This window comes from Falco cherrug, chromosome 5 (genome assembly GCF_023634085.1).
Source record: "Falco cherrug isolate bFalChe1 chromosome 5, bFalChe1.pri, whole genome shotgun sequence".
Taxonomy (NCBI): domain Eukaryota; kingdom Metazoa; phylum Chordata; class Aves; order Falconiformes; family Falconidae; genus Falco; species Falco cherrug.
The window spans coordinates 55,429,578-55,442,506 of NC_073701.1; the positions used below are offsets into that span (position 1 = coordinate 55,429,578).

At 36.2% G+C, this 12,929-nt stretch overlaps 1 protein-coding gene across 1 annotated transcript in view; it reads left to right on the forward strand.

The window, feature by feature from the left end:
• The window catches only part of LEMD3 (LEM domain containing 3), a 50,575-nt gene that overhangs the window by 30,939 nt on the left and 6,707 nt on the right, over nucleotides 1–12,929 (forward strand). The window contains exons 5-10 of the mRNA XM_014283997.3: nucleotides 1,438–1,517; nucleotides 1,598–1,746; nucleotides 3,511–3,612; nucleotides 4,611–4,713; nucleotides 4,955–5,133; nucleotides 12,470–12,551. Coding sequence (XP_014139472.2) covers nucleotides 1,438–1,517; nucleotides 1,598–1,746; nucleotides 3,511–3,612; nucleotides 4,611–4,713; nucleotides 4,955–5,133; nucleotides 12,470–12,551 — 695 coding nt within the window. The remainder of the gene's footprint in view (nucleotides 1–1,437; nucleotides 1,518–1,597; nucleotides 1,747–3,510; nucleotides 3,613–4,610; nucleotides 4,714–4,954; nucleotides 5,134–12,469; nucleotides 12,552–12,929) is intronic.

The window sequence follows — 12,929 nt, forward strand, 5'->3', positions numbered from 1 at the left end:
GGAGAGGCTGATGTGTAGATCTGTGCAGTGGGGCCTGATGAGCAGCAGCTGTATGGAGACACCATTCATGGATGCATTTAAATAGAAATGCTCAAAGGCAGCCTTTTTGTTAATTTGATAGCTGTGCAGTATTATGAAATCTCACTCTCTGCTGTCATTCCTCTGCCTTACTCCCCAAATGAAAGATGACTCTTGCCTTACCTTGACAGCTGTAGGGTTCATTTTAGCCCATGTTTGTGTATCATTCAGTGGAAACCTACTTGAAGCTTTTAAAAGGCAGAGAGTGTAAGGTTTCTTTGACGGGGGGCGGAGTTAAGCTGATGTGACTTAATATACAAATACATCGAAATTTTACATTTTGGCAAACATTTACATAGTAGACAAAGGGGCAATGCAAAGAGCATCCTAACCTGCTAACATTGGTTTATAGTTTGGTAATGATATTCTATATCTGCTAAAACCAGTGTGTTGTGGGAATACATGGGGAAAAAAATTGATGCCAGATAACTGATGGTCTTACCTATCTATTGTGCTGAAAGAATGACAGTTGTTATTGTGACAACTGTTCTAGCTCTAAGAGGCTCTGAAATTTCATATGAATATTTGTCACTTTGTGCGAAGTCTCATTTAACCCTACGGTTCCTCATTTTGGGAGTATAAATATAACTCCTTTGCAGAGTTTCAATGTTCAGTGATTAAATTTTCAGTCTTTTACTCTCAAAGTGAAAATAAAACAGTTACTGTTTTTTCTTAAGTTGCTATCCTTTAATTCTAGGCCAGTTATATTATGTGATATTCAAAGGAAAGATGGAGATAAATCTTTTTGAAGAGTATAATTTCATATAAAATAGTAACTTTCACTTTTGCTTTTCTTCTTCTGCAAAAGAACATCCAATGTGAACTATGGAGACAGCCTTAGCTCAGATCGCAATGAATGTTCTCCTATGATAGTTGATACCATCTAATTAAAAAAAGTAAACTTCTATATAGTGATAGCAGTTCTGGAACTACACGTACTGGCCTGTGTAAAATATCAGTTAAAACTGATTTTCCTCAAGCTTCTTAAAAAAACCCAACTGGACCCATTTTCAGCTGCGTTTATTTCTAGTTTGTTTTACACTTGAAGGAGATTTTCAATGAGCACTGCTTAGTGGCTGAATAATTTTTTCTAGCTGTAGGTTAGAATTGTTAATAAACCAGTGAACATGGCTTGATATTTCAAACAGCCCTTAATTTGAGGAATGTTACTAAGTCTGTTAAATACTCATAGCATGTATAGATTCACTTTGTGTAGTGAACACTTGGGCAAAATCTGAAGAATCAAGAACAAAACCACATAATTTGGCTACTAATCTATGCAGTATCTGACTTTTATTGTGGCATGATGACTTTCTGCTTATTTATGAAATCATTCACTAATATTTGGTTTTTTGACAGAATTTAGATCCAGAATATGAAAGTGTACTTAACACAGCATTACAATGGATCTTGAATAGTGGGGAAGATGTTGGCATAAAGTAAGTAGTCTTTATTTCTTAACTTAATTTCTTCTAACAGTATGTATCTTTTTCCGTAAATACTGTATATTTTTGAATAGGTGTCTCAGCAGTGACCCTAATGAGATGGATGTCACTAATGTGACAGATGTGAAGTATCTGGAATCCACTAGTCCAAAGATGTCTTTCAGGTGTCGTTTTCGCCGTGCGTTTGTTAATGTAACTCACAGATTATCAATATTGCTTTTGGGTAAGTTAATTAAAAAAATGAAACTTTTTTTGTTATAACTTGTGTTTATGTAAGTGCACAGGGAAAAGTAAACACCATGTGTAGAGAAAGTTTTTATTCAACGATAAAACTTGAGTTCCTATCAGTATCTTCATTACAGTGCAGTTTGCTTGGCACTTCTGTTGTACCCCTGTATGTTCACAGTGGTTGCTGTCTGCTGTAGGCAGCTGAACATATTTGTTCTTTGCTAACTCTTTTTTTTCCCCTGCCAAAGCAATACCTTGTGGCTTTCAAAAATTGCAGATTGAATTGATCTGAAAAAGCAAAATGCTCAGTAAAAAGATATGATAGCCTTAATTTTGAGGATATTTCACTGTTGTTCCAGGAACTTTGGAAACATAACTACAGAAAAGATGAAGTTTTAGGAAAAGTTGGATACCCAATGTGGTTGTCACCAAAAATTCTTACCTTGAATACTATATTGTAAAAATGTGTCTAAGCTTTCAGTAAGACTAACTTATTTAGTCTTCGATAGTTCTCTATTTCAGTTTCAAATTCTTTCAAGTTCATTTAATTCTTAACCATACTGAAAACTATGCAGCATAAAAATAGGCTACAGCTGAGTGCAGACACTTCACACTTTTTCCATGTGGTTGGTTAGAAATACTGAAGATGCAGAGTTCATCTATCTCGTACACCTACTGAATATTTAATAATTTATTTATGCCAATATCTTTAACAAATCTCGTGCTTGTGAGCAGAAGGCTTTGAGAACCCTTCACTAGCCTTTTGAGGAACCAAAAAAATCAAAGGCAAGCTGTCCCACATTGGTATTTTTCTGGTAATAGTCAATATGAGGGGTGAATTGGGATGCGGAGGTGAAACTCAGTATCTAAGTCAACCACTGGTCTCATGAGTAATGCTGAGCAAATTGCTCTCTCAACTTTCTCATCTGTAATTAAGGTTAATATGAAGCACCTTTTCAAAAAATAAACCATTTTATAAGTATTCAATGTATTGTCATTAACGCCCATTTTGGCTTACAAAAAGATTGTAGGATACCATTTTATCAGTTAACATTGCCTTGCAATCACTGGTATATGAACCAAACTGTTACTTTAATTTGTGTATGTGTATTTTGGGATTTTTTTTATAGTTGAGAGATCACAGGTATAGTGGTGCCCTCAGCCTGGGATAGAAGAAGGAATAAGATTTTTATTTTCAGCTTATGCTGCTGGTCTTTCTAACTGGATTGTGATTTTTGGGAATAATCTGTAAAGTAATGGAAGAAGAGCATGCAGTACTTTGTTGCAAGAAATACAAATCTGTAGCTAACTGAAGCGGTCCAAGTTGGGTAGATTAGTATATCTAAAGCATGTGACTTTGTCTATGAATCAGTGAATATTGTGGATTTTTAAATCTTAACATATTCTGAATTGTCAGTTTATGTGACTTTTGATATGACTTTGAATTTTTCCAATATAATTGTTTTACTGTTTTTCTTCATAAATGGGTAGAATTTCAAACCACGTTCATGGGATACCAGGCTATTGTTAAAACAGTGAAATGCTTTTCTAAAGGTAACTGCTCTTTGAGGGTTTGTGTTGCTGTGTTAGTAAAATATAAAATATTGACAGTGAGTACAGTGTATTTCACTACCTTTTGAAATTTAAAGTACTCAAAAATGTTGGCTAGTTTAACCAACTTCTGAAGGATATGCTGTAAACTTTCTTTAATAACCAACATTCTGATACTGTTAAAAGAGTATTATACATCTTAATGCAGGTATAGCAGTGGTTTGGGGAGTTTTGCACTACATGAAATACCGCTGGGCAAAAGAGGAAGAAGAAACGAGGCAGATGTATGATATGGTGGTAAAAATCATAGGTATGGATTCTTGAGTCATGTCTCATATATCTGTATCACTGCATACAAGCTTTCAAAGTACTGGCATCAATTCAGTTATGTTTACTGCCTGTTTAGTTGGCAGTCATCACGCTATTAGAGTTCTTGGTCAAACGTATGGTTTATGTGGATTTTTTAATCATTCTTTAAACCTAATCAAAGCTTTTGATGTAAAGAATGTAATTTATGAATTATATCAAAATGGCTATAATAAAGTCCCATTGACTTGGTGAAACTTTTATCTTGCTGTTGAAAACAAATATAAGTGCCGTGTTTGATTAAAGTATGGTGACATGTTGCTTCCTATATCTGTTTTTTCAAACTATCTTTTCCTAAAATATACACTTCTAAAATGTGTACTAGCTCTTTAATTGTCCTTAATGGCTTTTCATAGAAAAAGCAGCTTTTTAATTAATCACTTTGAGCAGAAATTATGTTCTTAAAATAGAATGCATAATTGAGTTCTGAAATTCTGCCTTTCTACTTGAAGCCACAATGTTTTCAGTAGTTTGTATTAGTAGTTTTAAGCTCTGTTTTGGACTGCAGTTTTACTTAAATTGTCTTATTACTTTCATCTGTGGCACTCATCATAAATACAGAAGTGGTAGACAAATAGGAGCTGTTTTCCTGTTTTTACCATTTTCCTACCTCATTTGTTTGCAAATCAACTTTTGTTGGGGTGGGGGGAAAACACCTCATTTTCAAAGGTGGGTGGCTGCTAACATTTGTAAGTACCAATCAAGAGTAACTGCAAGAACCTTTACTCCAAAGTTACTTGGGGTACTTGGAAGCACTGTGTGGTGCTAGTTTGGTTTGATTTCAGCATGGTTAGGAAGAAAAATGCTTCAGAATGCCAAAACCACCTTTAATTATTGAAATTGGGAGGGGTTTTCAGAGTAGCTGTTTATTGTCAGAACTGATATTTTTCTTAATGTTTCCACGAACTATGTGGTTACCAGTTTTTCTTACGGTGTCCTCAGATGTTCTAAGAAGTCACAGCGAGGCATGTTCTGATAATAAAGACTTGCAACCTTACATGCCTATTTTACACGTGCGTGATTCTCTAATTCCACCTCAGGACAGGTATGTTCGCCTTAAAGTACTGAATTTCCTTATGTATAAGTAAGGAAAAATAGTAAAAGTAATTTTAGTAAAAGTAATTTTTTTTTTATTTAATTTCAGTAGGTTGCATAGGGTAGTATTTTGGAGATTCTTATTGACACAGGTCAAGGGGAGGGGGACGTGGGCTTTTTCTTACATGCTGGATGTCAGCTATGCAGGTTGTTATAATGCTAACTTTGTGATTCTTGCTTCAATTTTTAAGGAGGAAAATGAGGAAAGTCTGGAATAGAGCAGTTGACTTTCTTGCAGCAAATGAATCTAGAGTTCGCACAGAGACACGGAGAATAGGTGGTGCCGAGTTCTTGGTTTGGAAATGGATGCAACCTTCTGCAGCGTGTGACAAAATTTTAGTAATACCATCGAAAGTGTGGCAAGGCCAAGGTATTGCAGTTTAGTTATATTTTACAAATACAATCATTTTAATTTCTGCATCTAATTTCTAAATGGTACTTTTTTGCTTGAACATGAAAGACTTGTTTTCTCTCACACCTTTTGTTATGAACTGTCAGTGCTGTTTCTCTATTATCTTGTTGTTCAATAGACTTACTTCTGTGCATTCAGCATCTGCCTTGTTTTCAAGCAAAATGAGCTTTTCTGGTATAGCTACTGCAGAAATACAGCAGAAGGCATGTAGCCAAAATAAGCTGCTTGTTCCTTTTCATGAATTAAAAAACTCCAACTCTTTAGTTGGTCAACTTCTGACATGCCTTATACTTGAAGTAATGTAATTTGTTGTACCTGGGAGCAGGTAAATTGAAGCTTGCAGACTTGAGTTTCCTACTGTGAAGTTATCAGTTGGGTATCTAAAGACAGCTTGGAGGAAGAAATGTTTTATTTTGGAAGGGAAATTGCTGGGACAAAAGACTTCTCAATCAGCAGAACATGGATTTTGAGCATCTCCTAGTAGTGCTTCCTTTCTGTCATAAATCTTTTTCTATACTCTGCGTTTTTATTTCAAGCTCTGTATGCAGCACAGCATTTGTTATAGTAGAGGACATTGTCATAACATGGATTTTGCAGTGGTCTGTCATTTTTCAGCTTTATTATGGAGCCATGTGGCAAGAATTCAATGGGTTTGCATTTGTCCGCTGCAGTGGTCACCTTTGCCTAGTTCTTTTTCTTTCTGCCTTTCTTCATGTTAAGCTTCAGGTTTTGGGTGGGGGGGTTGATCAATGAAAAATTGAAGCTATAAGACTTGAATTCTGGGTTGCAGTAAAAAAGAATGGTCATTTCTATCAGTGTCTGAGTGCAAAGCGTAAATACTTAAAGTGAAATCTTAAATGCCAAATGTTTAAAAGTTGTGACTTTCAAAAAGTCTGTCTTGCCTTATGTTCTTCTGTAATGCTCTATTATCTCTCTAGTGGGACTAAAATAAATGCTGTGCAGAACCCTAGTTTATAAACTCATTGCCTGATTTTGATGATGGAGGAGGGAGTGATTGCTTCTCCAATTTTTAGTTCAGTTTTTAAAATCTGATGTTATCAAAAGATTGTATCCTGCATTACTTCTATGACTTTGAACTATGTGCTGAAAAAAGCCTAGTGAAAAAGCAAACAGATTTTCTGCCCTTCCTAGTCCCAGTTAAACAAAGTAAATTCATACTGGCAAGCAACTGAACTCTGTTCTCGAGTGTGCTAATTTTGGTCTTGGTTTAACTAATACAAGTAGTAATAGGCTTCTTTCTTTTGCTTTTTACTGGTATACATTTTAAGAAACAATGTTTTTATTGTTTCCTATAAAAGAGGGTACAGTTTAAAGTAGCTCCTTCCAATGTGATTATTTCCTTTCCAAAGACAGACAGAAAGAGCTTCTTTGTGGGCCTGGAACATTTATCGTGTAGCAAGCTTGATTGCCTGAGAAAAAGTACTGCTGACATTCTGGTATTGTCCCAGGCCATTTGCATGTTTTCCTATGTATGCTTTCAGCCCTTGGGTCTTAAAAATTTTGATTTTCTGTAAGTTCAAAGCAAAACCAAACAATTCTCTTTGTCAGCTTGAAAAGCCAAATATTTTGAGACATTTGCATGTTATCTGATGAGGTCCTAGTAGTATTGGGACCCATTTCTTGCTTGTCTGTGCAAAATGTTATGCTGGGTTATTATTATATACTTCTCAAAGTTATGCTACTGGTTTTAGCATTACATTTCTCATTTTAAAATCATTCATTGGAAACGAGGACTCCCTCTTTTTAAAGTACCTCGTGAATACTACTGCAGGCTTGATGTTCTGTGGTCATTGTCTTGCAGTAGCAGTAACGTGGCATTCTACTGTGACAACTGCATTACATGATTTAGTTAGTAAGGTGTGAGTGGTAACTTTATCGTGGGAGTTGCAGAGCCTTTTCTTTGCAGGACGTTGTCCATTAGGGATGTGCCAGTGCTTTAGATGCAGTGCAGAAATGGTGGGTTTTGTCAACAGCTGTTTCTCTTCCATCTCTAATAGTGTCATGATTTGATTTTCAAATGCTTAAACTGAACATAGCTTCTGCAAGCTACATATATTAGAAAGCTGAATCTTCTATGTAGTTTGTTCAGTACAGGCTGTGAAATGTGACACTCCAGTTCTGGAATTTCTCATTTACTACTCATTTGCTTTCGTGTTTTTCTTGTCCTGTTGGACTGTAATATAAATCACTCTGAAACATTCTGTCCCGTATTAGAAACTGGATTGGATTTTCCTTCATTGGAAGACTTCTCAGTGTGTGATAGCTCAGGTGCTGCTTTGCTACATGGAATAGACATTCAAGACAACAGAACAGTAGTTCCCAAAATTTCCTAGAAAGACAGCTGTGTAGTAGCTACTGTTAGCTACCATCTGAATTTGGATGTCTTGACACCTACTTCAGCATATTGTGAATGAGGATAGAATAACTATTTTTCACCTGTGGCTTTTAGCTGTGTATTGCCTAGGATGTGTATTTAAGACTATGTTTTCTATTGAATAGAATATATTAAAATCTCTCCTGTTTCAGTTTTTAGTAGCAGTTTTCCTGTTTGTAGTTCAGCAAAGATCTTTGAAGAGTTGATACTCGGTACTTTGGCTCTAACAGAAGAACATGGAAATTGGGGTGGCTGAAATGACATAGGTTATTTGACTATCTTGGTAGTTAACAGGAAAAGGCAGTTTTCACATGCAAGGGCTCTTTCTATTTTGTGTTCCTTGTTTTCATATGATTTGGAAATAGTTGCATAAGTTTCATACTTTCTGCACAGCTGTTTCTTTCCTGATGTTAGGAATTCTATATGTATGTGTCATTTTCTTCATTTGTGGAAGTCTAAAGTCAACTGGAATTAAGTTCATCCTCCAGTTCTAATGTTTGAATACAGAAGTTCATAAATCAAAATACTCTTCAAGACTGTTAAGTCCTGAACTAACTTGGTACATATAAAATCAGAATGACTTCTTGGTTTTGAATCTTGTGAATAAATTTCAAAGTCACAATTTTTTTAACCTTCTGAGATCTGGTAGTGCTCTGTAGCAGAGCACAATACCTAGAATATGTGCAATTGAGGAAGAAAGCCTCTTGACTTGTCAGTGTGTACTAGGATATTGGTAGATTATAGCATTCATTTTAAATATGGGACCTGTAGCATGTATGAAGATCTAGGCTCTACTGTCTTTTAGCATCTAGAGTTCAAGCATCACTGTGGCATTTTGTCCAGTCCTTCAGGATGCAGCTTGTGTTTTGACAGACAGTTTGGGATTATTTTTTTTTTTTAACTGGGTCAGAATAAAGTCTGGTGTACTTCTTTTGAAATACATCTACTGTATCCATTAGAGAGTATCTGTCTGGGAAAAAAAAAGGGGTAGGTAAGCTCATTGTAGGATGGTGGACAAATGACTGTTTTGAAAACAGTTGACAGGAATTGTCAGTTGAAAAACAGGCTTGATCATGCCAAAGTGTAATTTAATTCAAACAACAGGGAAAAAACCCCATGTTTCTAATGTGTGCAGTTTGCTTTTGAAAGAATAGATACTATTGTCCTATCATGCCTTTGATAACTGGAGCTCTAAAGAAAAATAGGTAGGCAGAGCTCCAATGTAGCTAAGCTAACAGCAATAGCTAAAGTTCCTTGACAGCTCTGGAGATCAGATAAAGAGATTCTCTGAAGTACCACATCTAGGGTGAAATTTCATCCTGCAGCAGGGAAGATAATCTGTTACCTTGTGTGAGTGACACCCCTGCTCCCTTGTGAGAATATAATCCTTCCTCCATGGCTCTATTCTTAACTACTGCAAGAAAACTGCATTTTATGCTTGTTGAAAAAGGCTGTACCCATCCTATCGTGGGCTTCTATAGCTAAACTTAACTGTATTAATCCCCAAGTCAATCACACTCTCTCTCAATAACATTCAGTAATATTTTGATTTCAGTATCTTTCCTATTTATTGAAGAACCTAGTGTTGTATGAAAGTACGTATCTTCAACATTTTCAACTAAATGTTTTATCTTTTTGTTCTTTCCTTTGATAAGAAGGGTTACTACTTAATAAATTAGTGATCTGTGGCTTAACATGAATGAATCTATTCTTCAGAAACATGGTTACCTATATTTGATGCAAGTCTTCAACCTTATCAGGTACATCAAATTAATGTCTAAAGATCTGTTGGACTGTCTTAACCCATGGTGGTGATACCAGGGGATCCCTTTAGCAATAAACCAGCAGTAATTCAAGAGGTATAGAAGGCTGTACTGCAGTTTCTTAGATGTTCATTTTGAAGTCTGTACAAGGGCCACTTGTTCCATAATGGTCATATTCCAGGCACAGTGATAAAGAGGTTGTTGAAAGCACAGACTTGTAGCTGCTGCTGTTCTTTGAATCTGGAATGAGACAGTCGTATTCAGTTTAAGGTAAAAGAAGTACACAATGATTGAAATAAAGTGAGTTCCTTTTCTTGAAGGCGTTCCCTAGTCCCCAAGGGGAATTTGTGGAAGTCTTAACAACTTTCTTGTCAGTGACTTCCTGCACAAGAAGGCTGTGCTTCTGCTTTCCTACTTCTTCTTCACTTCTACCCTCATCTTGTAAGTCTTACTGTTGAGACCTCTTTAGGAAAAGAAATCTCATATGTGAGGTGCTTAGTTAATTATGGTGCAATTGAGGCGGTTGTCCCACAAGCATGTCTGCTTATGCCCTTATTATGAGGAGAATATTTTATATGCTCCACGCTGGTGTAAATTTCCAAATAATCAGTACTGTAATCTGAATAGGTTTGTCACTTAAACATGCTCTTTTGGAGGAAGGGAGGAAATTGTTACAGATACGTAGTGAATTCATGAAACATCTGTTAACTACACTGTTTTGAGTTTTTCTGGGTAGATACAGCATTATTTTTAGCTTGCCTGTGTCTTCCCTAGCCTCACCTTTTGGTCCCATTTCTGGTATACATTTTAATACTTATTACTGTGCTGGCATTAATTTTGTACTTCAGTGATTTTTGTGGCCACTTTTTTTCCCTCATACATAAAAAGCTCCATCTAAGTTGCAAAGCTTTCTTTTAATTCATCGTGACTTTGAAACATTTTTTGAGAAAAAGCAGAATTCATTTTTATTTTCACATGCTGCGCTGCCCTGAGCACACTTACTCTATTAGTGTGATGTTACGTTAACTTGGTAGCAGGTTAGTTTTGTGCTGGTGGTATGCTCTGGCTGAAGTCTTCTCTGGAAGCACTGAGATCTTCCAATCAAAAGGACACCAAGATTATTAGAAATTGGAGCAGGCAAAGGTTGGGTTTTATAGGTATCTATGCTAAAGCATGAATTCCCCATTTAGTTACTTCTGCATAGCTCAGTGGTGTAGCTGCTGCCTTAAACAACAGTATGGGGTTTTTTTGGAGTTCGTTAACAGCTTGCAGAAATGTTGATCCTCTGAGCCTAGGGTCTCTGTTTTAATCCAATGATAAAGACTGGTGAGGTTATTTGCAATGTGCTGAATAAACCTAGCTATTAACAATCAGCACAATTTCCTCAACCCCACGCCTTTTCAGATCCAGGTCCATGACTAGGCCACCCTTGATCACCTTCTCCAGTATGGTGTGGTGCCCCAGTTTACAATATGCTGGTGACATTTCACCCACCCACCCCACCCCCTTGATCTGCTGGAGCCAACTTACATGAGTAAGGTAAGTCCATTTATTTTTCAATGTTGCTTAGTTCTGTAAAGTTTTTGTTATATACCCTATGTATAATTTTTAGTCAACGGCAAAAAACTTTACAAAACCATGTGCTATTGAAAAAGGACTTGTCCTTAAACTGTATGCAGCTCAGATATAGATGCAGTGTCACCAGCATATTTAGAAATCTATTCCCAAGAAAAATTAGACAATTGTTACAGGTATTGGTGACTTGGACTGTGTGTATATTCTAATAAGAACATTTTTAGTTATTTGGGGAACTTACGGTAGGCTCTATATTATATTTGGAGGCCACCTTTTCTGGATGGTAATTGGTTGGGGTTTTTTGCCTTGGATTTATATAACGAGCAAATTTGTCTATACCATATCTGCAGGCAGTGAATTTCTTTTGGTTAGTGCTTGTCTTTCACATGCAGTGTCTTCCACGTGACAGAATTTCTTCTCCGTGGCATGGTTTTCGTTATGGTGACATACAGAAGAGCAGCAGTGTTCATGTATTTTGGATATTCTTGCAGTATTTTATTTTAAAAGGTCAGCAGTAAGAAGCACAGGCCTGTAGCGTCATCTGCTCCAAAACACTTGGAACATAACATCTTGAAATCTGTCAGACTTGCCTGAAGTAGGGATTGCAAAGGGGACGCATTAGTATCAGTTTGGAGCATCATTTTGTCTTGTTGGCATGTTTGATCTTATGTTTAAACTCTTGAATCTACTCATCTCAAGTCTTCAAAGTAAAACTTCCTTTAAGCCTTGGAAGTTGTTTTACCAGGTTACCCCTTCCATTTCTGTTCCACTCCTTGAGAAGGACCAACAAGGCAGCAACTACCTTATCTGAATCTGAAAGGCTTCTTTATTCCTTTTCTTTTGGTGCAGTCTTCTGTGGTGACTCCCACAAGTAGAATTTGCGAACTTCAGAGAAGTTAATATTTATTTTAGAACTTCAGGATGTATTTAATGGGATTGTTCAGCTTTGAAAGGGCTAATTGTTATTTTTAATTTCCATTTGTCTTGCATCTGTTTTATCCTCTGGTGTGCTTTAATTTCAGATTTTTGCAAGCTTCTGATCATCTGTGTAGAGAATTTATGGTTACAAAAGCTCCATTCTTGTAGAGTGCTCCTTGACAGTTGGTACTGCAATACAACATCCATCTAAGTGTGTCCCTATTTCTTAGACAGATGGGCAGTAAATTGCTCCAAAAGTAGAAGAAATGAAAAGCCATCAGGCAGTTAAAACTGAATGGTTAACCTTCAGCTCCAAAAATTTGTTGCAGGTGTTAAGAATATCTGTCTTTTCATGGAGATGCAATATAAATGCTTTCTCTTCAGCTGTATGGTATTTTTATAAATATCCTGAATTCCTTTCATGTATTATGAATATGGATATGAAACTGGGTATGAGAGTGCATTATCTTTTTAAATGTAGAAGTTGTAAATCTAAAAAATACTGTTAAGTATGGTACGTATTCAGTGTAGTAGAAGACTCCAGGGAACTTTAATTTGCTTGAACCTTTTCCATATATTAAGGAAAGGATTCTTTGAGTAACACCAGAAAGGTATTGACTATTACATTTATTTTTCTTTGTAGCATTTCATCTAGATAGAAGAAATTCACCACCAAACAGCTTAACACCATGTCTGAAGATTCGCAATATGTTTGATCCAGTTATGTAAGTAAAACCAGTTACCTATCTGCATTTCTGTATCCTTTTGGAAGGGTCCATTTCTTTCCTTTGAGAGGGGTTTGGGAGGAGTAAGCATGAATACTTTAAAAGAAACATACAGGCTGTAAAAAATAATGATTAAAAAAATTAAAAATATCTTACTTTTCAAGAAGTGACCCAAAGACACAGAGTGTGGCACTTAGTCAAAGCTACTTGGAGCAGTGATTGAGCTTTCTCCATGAATTAATTTTGTAAATGTTCAGTTATATCAGCTGACAGGGGATACTTAACAGTACTTCATAAATTTACAGTCTGTTGTTAGGTCACACAAGTATTCTGGAATATTTAGACTTCTAGAGAACTTGCACAGTTTGCATTTAAAGG